The 5475-nt window shown below is 36.0% G+C and overlaps 1 protein-coding gene across 1 annotated transcript in view; it reads right to left on the minus strand.

The window, feature by feature from the left end:
* Positions 1 to 5001, minus strand: part of LOC101299332 (protein argonaute 4A-like) — an 8249-nt gene extending 3248 nt beyond the window's left edge. Inside the window, exons 1-16 of the mRNA XM_004308135.1 lie at positions 4765 to 5001; positions 4476 to 4681; positions 4175 to 4405; positions 3960 to 4096; positions 3785 to 3882; positions 3609 to 3706; positions 3312 to 3471; positions 3119 to 3235; positions 2927 to 3034; positions 2760 to 2822; positions 2558 to 2671; positions 2309 to 2474; positions 2119 to 2231; positions 1875 to 2012; positions 1587 to 1717; positions 1431 to 1496 (exon numbers count right to left, since the gene is read on the minus strand). Coding sequence (XP_004308183.1) covers positions 1431 to 1496; positions 1587 to 1717; positions 1875 to 2012; positions 2119 to 2231; positions 2309 to 2474; positions 2558 to 2671; positions 2760 to 2822; positions 2927 to 3034; positions 3119 to 3235; positions 3312 to 3471; positions 3609 to 3706; positions 3785 to 3882; positions 3960 to 4096; positions 4175 to 4405; positions 4476 to 4681; positions 4765 to 5001 — 2183 coding nt within the window. The remainder of the gene's footprint in view (positions 1 to 1430; positions 1497 to 1586; positions 1718 to 1874; positions 2013 to 2118; positions 2232 to 2308; positions 2475 to 2557; positions 2672 to 2759; positions 2823 to 2926; positions 3035 to 3118; positions 3236 to 3311; positions 3472 to 3608; positions 3707 to 3784; positions 3883 to 3959; positions 4097 to 4174; positions 4406 to 4475; positions 4682 to 4764) is intronic.
* Positions 5002 to 5475: the final 474 nt, after the last annotated feature.

Raw genomic sequence — 5475 nt, forward strand, 5'->3', positions numbered from 1 at the left:
TTACTTCTGATTCAATTGATGGCTTTTTCATTCCCAAAATTTTAAGGTATTGATCTGTAGAATATGGCTTTTTGGTTTAATAAAGAACTAGCCTTCCTACACGCGCTTGCGAGTGTGCGGAAGTGCGTTTTATGTCAATTTGATAATTATTGTGAAATCTTTGTTAGTTTGATCAATTATTATATGATTTTCATAAACAACAACTGTACAAAATTCAAATAAAAATGACACAATTGAGTGAAATAGTAATCGAAAACAAAGTCAACCCACATATAAATTCCATTTTGAAATAAAGTTGACCAATAATTAGAAGTAAAGAAACATTAGCACATTACATTGTATTTAGATAAGTTGAATCCATCAATTGAATTAAAAGGGAATTAATTGTGAAAGCTTGCGGAAGTGCGGTTTCTGGTAATTTCATAATTATCGTGCGCTTTTTTTTTAATTCGATTAATTATTGTGCGGTTTTTATAAAAAATTAGCTCCTTGAAATCTAAATTTTTTTTTAAAAGAAAGCTGAACAATAATCAACCGCCAAGATTTGTAGAATTAGAAACATATAAAGAGTATCTATCAATACATGTCATATGTTGAACATTAGACAATACTAAAGTTAAGAAACATGAGCACATCACATTCGTTTTAGATATGTAAGTTGAACCCATAAATTGTATTAAAAAGGAATTAATTATGAACATTAACATTTTCAACATCAATTGTTGAGTGAATGAAGTCACAATATCAGTTTTGTACCATCAACCTAATTAAGATGAAAAGATTATTTTTAAAATCCATAGTTTAAATCTTAAAATGAAATAAGGGAACAATGAATAGAATGATTAAAGCAATGTTAGTCATAAACCAAACACAAATTATAATATGTTTGTTTTACTAACTACACGCAATTGACACCGATCAACACACAATTATTTGATTTTCTCTTATTATTATTATTATTGCTATTTTTTTTAAATGTAATTTTCTCTCATGCAAAACGAATAACATTGACCAAAAAAACTGAGTAGGAAAACAGAAAGAAAGAAAAAAATCAAGAGTCAAAACTGAAATTATAGTAAAAATAGAGGGGCAAATCTCAAATTAAAACTTGACGTGTAAAACTGAAATAAAAGAAAAATGGAGGGGCAGAACACAATAGAGGAAAAAACTGATGGAATGGCAAAACAGAGAAAAACGAAAAAATACAGGGGTAATTTCGAAAAACTGATTGAATGGCAAAACAGAGAAAAACGGAAAAATATAGGGGTAGTTTCGGGATGGCACTGTTTCGTGAACAGTAATCCCCCTCCCTATCCCTTTTATATATAGAGATATCAAACAAGCACATGGTCTACTTTGCAGATCAAAAGAAAAGAAAAAACATCACCAGAGTCAAAAATGGATTAGTTGTAATTGGTAAATAACACTACCTGAAAATAATTATCTGTTCCGGCTTCCTGTTGTTTGAAGTAGTATAAAAGTCTAGCAAAAGTTCCCTGTAAAGAGCAGGATCTATGTAAACAATTTCTTACTGCTATAGTAATGATTTGGGATAATTATACATTCAAAGAGAGATAGGAGTCAACCTGATTATGCCTTGGTCCTCTTTATCAGACACAGGTTTGAACAGATTAGCGATCATTTCTACTTTCGGTGATTGGGTACGAACTGCAGCTCGGTAACAAGAAATCAAAGGCCATTTCCTGGAACTGACCACCTAAAAAATTCCCATTTAAATCGGTAACATAATACAGCAACAGACTCTAAGAAAATGTGGAATATAAAGTAGTAAAATTTATGGGAAAAACTATTGTAATGTGCGGTACATAAAAAACTATAGCATGTAATGGGCAGTTGAGAAGATAAAATGTTACCGCTGCAATAGAAGGCACATCAGAACGCCCGGGTGAGCCATGTGACACATCCATGCCTAAAATCAGAGTGGGTGACTTGGAAACCAACGGCAGAGAAGGAGAATGCTCCACCATTAGCAAGGAGTTGATTCCATCAAGCTGCATATGGACAGACAAAACAAAGAAGTTCAAGATTACATTAAACTTAGACAATTGATAGCACCACATTATTTCCACAAGTGATATTACTGTCATTGGAATTTACCTTTGCATTAATTTTCAGGAGCACATTTGTGATGTACTGATCATTCACTTTAGTAGGTGCAATACACTGTGTTACAGTCCCAACTTCTGAAAGGCATTTCCTTTTCCATGGACCTAAAGTTGAGGAAATCACCAATACTCAAGTCCAATGTGTTGAGAGCAAGAATAGAAAAAGAGAATCGTGATCTAACCATATATGTCTGAATTCTTCCTCTCTGAAAGAATGCACAACAGAAACTTTGGAGGTCCTGGAAGTTTGGACTTAATGTATTCAAACATCTTTTCTACTCTAGTCAGAGCTGACTCACGCCTATTCTGATTACTTTCTTCAAACACATCAAATGGAGAGTCGATGGACTACAACAAAAGTATATCAGAATAACAAATAAACAGCAAAAAAGAATCTTAGGGTGCAATTCAGATAAATGGATCTCACATACAATTCCTTTCATGTTTCCACACTTTATCATAGTGTTGACCAGGTTGCGAACGTCACAGCGAGCAGAGAAATTTACAACAGCCCAGCGCTCTAGTTTTACAGGTTTTACTAATTTCTAAAAACAGGAAACTGAGTTAGATTCATCAGAAATATTTCAAAAATATGATACTGGTGAAGCAGAAGAATCATGGAAGATAGAGAACCTTATTGTTGAAGTTCCATCTCCCATTCCGAGGAGAAAAATCCTCTCCATTTCCCACTACCAACTGTGTCAAGTATCAATACATATATGAGATGAACATCCAAAGCATAATCAGCCAGGATGCCAGATCAGTTATAAAGGAAACAAGAATGATTGAGAATGCTTTACCCTTGGGGCTGGCAAAACACGGCCTTCAACCTGCATAAATTCTGTACCAATCGATATTCCAGAAGACTGAAGCATCATGTCAGCTTCATATTTACTGCTCTTCACTGCCTGAGAGAGCATATATACAATTTATATCTTAGCAAGTTTAGGGATATAGATAACACTATATATCATGTGGAGGGCAGAACTCACATCACGCAAAGTTGACATTCGCTCTTGGGGCTTCTGCCGAGACTTCTCCACTAGTGAAGCCCTTTGGAGATTGGATAAAGCCTTGGTATAGCGTTGCAAGGAAACCAAATTACAAAGCTACAGAGGAATGGAGAAATTATTAGTCAACTCTAGTATTCATTTTAACAGTATACTTCTGCAGATAATGTATCACCTCAATAGGAAAGTAAGACGGTTTCTTTGGTTTTCCAACATTGATGCAGGGAAAATCTGCTGAATCGCGTAACCTCATGTTCTTATGCTGGGCAAAGTATTCATAAACAGTGATCTCTTCTCCATCTCCATCCTGTCCTCGATTTGATTTCAGAAAGAACCTAGACACAGATGAAGAAGGGTAAGAATATTGTAGAATTTGCAGGGAATACAAGTATATACTGTATCAACAAACAAATGTGAGATGCTACAACTATTTCAAAATGGCATGTCATGAATGAAGGATGAAAGAGCGTACGTCAGTTGTTTGCAGGGTTTGTCACTCAATCCAGTGATTTTGTACTCCATCTTGGAGGCATAGGTTTCAACCTTTAGATTTTTTAGCATCCTCTTCGCCTATTATGAAAGAATGCAGTTCAAATCATGATATATGTCGCATGAATGAATCAAAACAATGAAGGACACCACCACTACCTTAATCCAATCAATCTGGTAAGGAGTTTTGACATTTTGGTTATCCATGAGGAAATTCAGAACAGGACCAGGTTTTACAATCATTGTTGTAGATACATCTACATTCCAACAAGGATAGTTATTAGCGAAGTAGAATAACTAAAAAAGCTAAGCCTTCAGTCTATTAGAAACTAACCCATATTCAGGGATAGGCCGCTTTGGGTGGCCCGGAAGCTTGAATGGAAACCCCTGCAGCCTAACACCCCTCCTCCCAACTCTATGAAGTTCCTTGGGTTGTTGTGGAAGAAAGACTGCAGAACAAGGAGACATCCCCTGGAGAGAAACAAAATTTTGGTACACCAAAAATAAGAGCAGAATGACTGAGGGAAATATTTACACTCGTGTACTTACTGCTTTGCTGCATTCTGCCGTATAATGATGTCAAGAACTCTAACTACTTCCTGAAAATGATCAGAGTCCTGACCTCGCAAGGCATTCGCAATTGCTTGCATTGAAATTTTGGCAGCAAAGTTGACCTGCACTTGTATTGTTTTAGATTGAAATGACTGCTTGACTCTCTTCCTATCGCCCTGACTCTCTTCGAGGGAGTAACTGCCTCCGGATACCCCATTCGTCCCAGACCTGTGTGGAAAATAACCACTGAGCCAATATCCGGAAGCAAATAGGAAGCAACAGAGATGCATACAAGTACCTGCTTGATGATATGTCATTCAGTACAACCGTGAATTCAAGTTGTTTACGAGGGAGTTGGCCAACAGTGAACAAGCTCTTCTCTCCATCATAAGCAAATTCCTTGTTTTCCAGCTCCAAGATATATGTCTCTTTAACTTTGTCAAGAACCTTGCGTCCAATGCCTTTCCCGTCAACTTCAGTTCCATCATCATATTGCATGGCAATCTATGCAAAAGACGAGGTAAATTATAAACATATCATCGATACTGCAAAATAGTGGGGCAGAAAGACAGAGTATAGGGAATTACACTATAATGGTAAAACTCAGTATTAGATTTGTTCAATCCCACTTTGAAGTGGTTGGTAACAAGTGAAATCTTTTGACCTTGAGATCCAATGCCAGGCCTTTTCATGGGAACTCGTTTTGGAGGAGCTGGTTTGTTAATTAATTCAAGAGGTTTTTCTCCTCCTACAATTGGGACAACATTTGGCGGAATGGGTGGAGGAGGGGGGAGTTCAGATCCTTCGGGATTTGAAGAACCCATTTCCTTGATCCTGTACAACAACATGAATGGCAATAACACAGCTTCGTAAAATGCAAGCAAATTTAAATGAAATTTCATAAGCTAATGACAAACTTGGAAATTAGTTATCTCTTAAAAATAAACTTTTTGACATGCCAACTTATGCTTACAAACAGGATTAAGAGACATTCCACACAACAGAAGATGTTTCAGGACAGAATGATACAACTCACTCAAGCAAAGCAAGTATGAAAATGATGATCTAAAGCAACTAATAACAACAAAATTACATGTCAATTCACTAAAGGGACTCATACACAGTGAACACAAGTTATCTGCCTAATAACTAACTACTTGTTGAGAATAGCATTGAAATGATCATGTTAGTTGAAAGCTAAGGATCGGAGGCCAAAAAATTCTGAATTCCAGTATAAGTTAAAAGTCTTATCAGGGTTTGTAGAAAACAAAAAGAAAAATGATAGAAATATTAGGAAA

The sequence above is a fragment of the Fragaria vesca genome, linkage group LG7 (assembly GCF_000184155.1).
Source record: "Fragaria vesca subsp. vesca linkage group LG7, FraVesHawaii_1.0, whole genome shotgun sequence".
Taxonomy (NCBI): domain Eukaryota; kingdom Viridiplantae; phylum Streptophyta; class Magnoliopsida; order Rosales; family Rosaceae; genus Fragaria; species Fragaria vesca.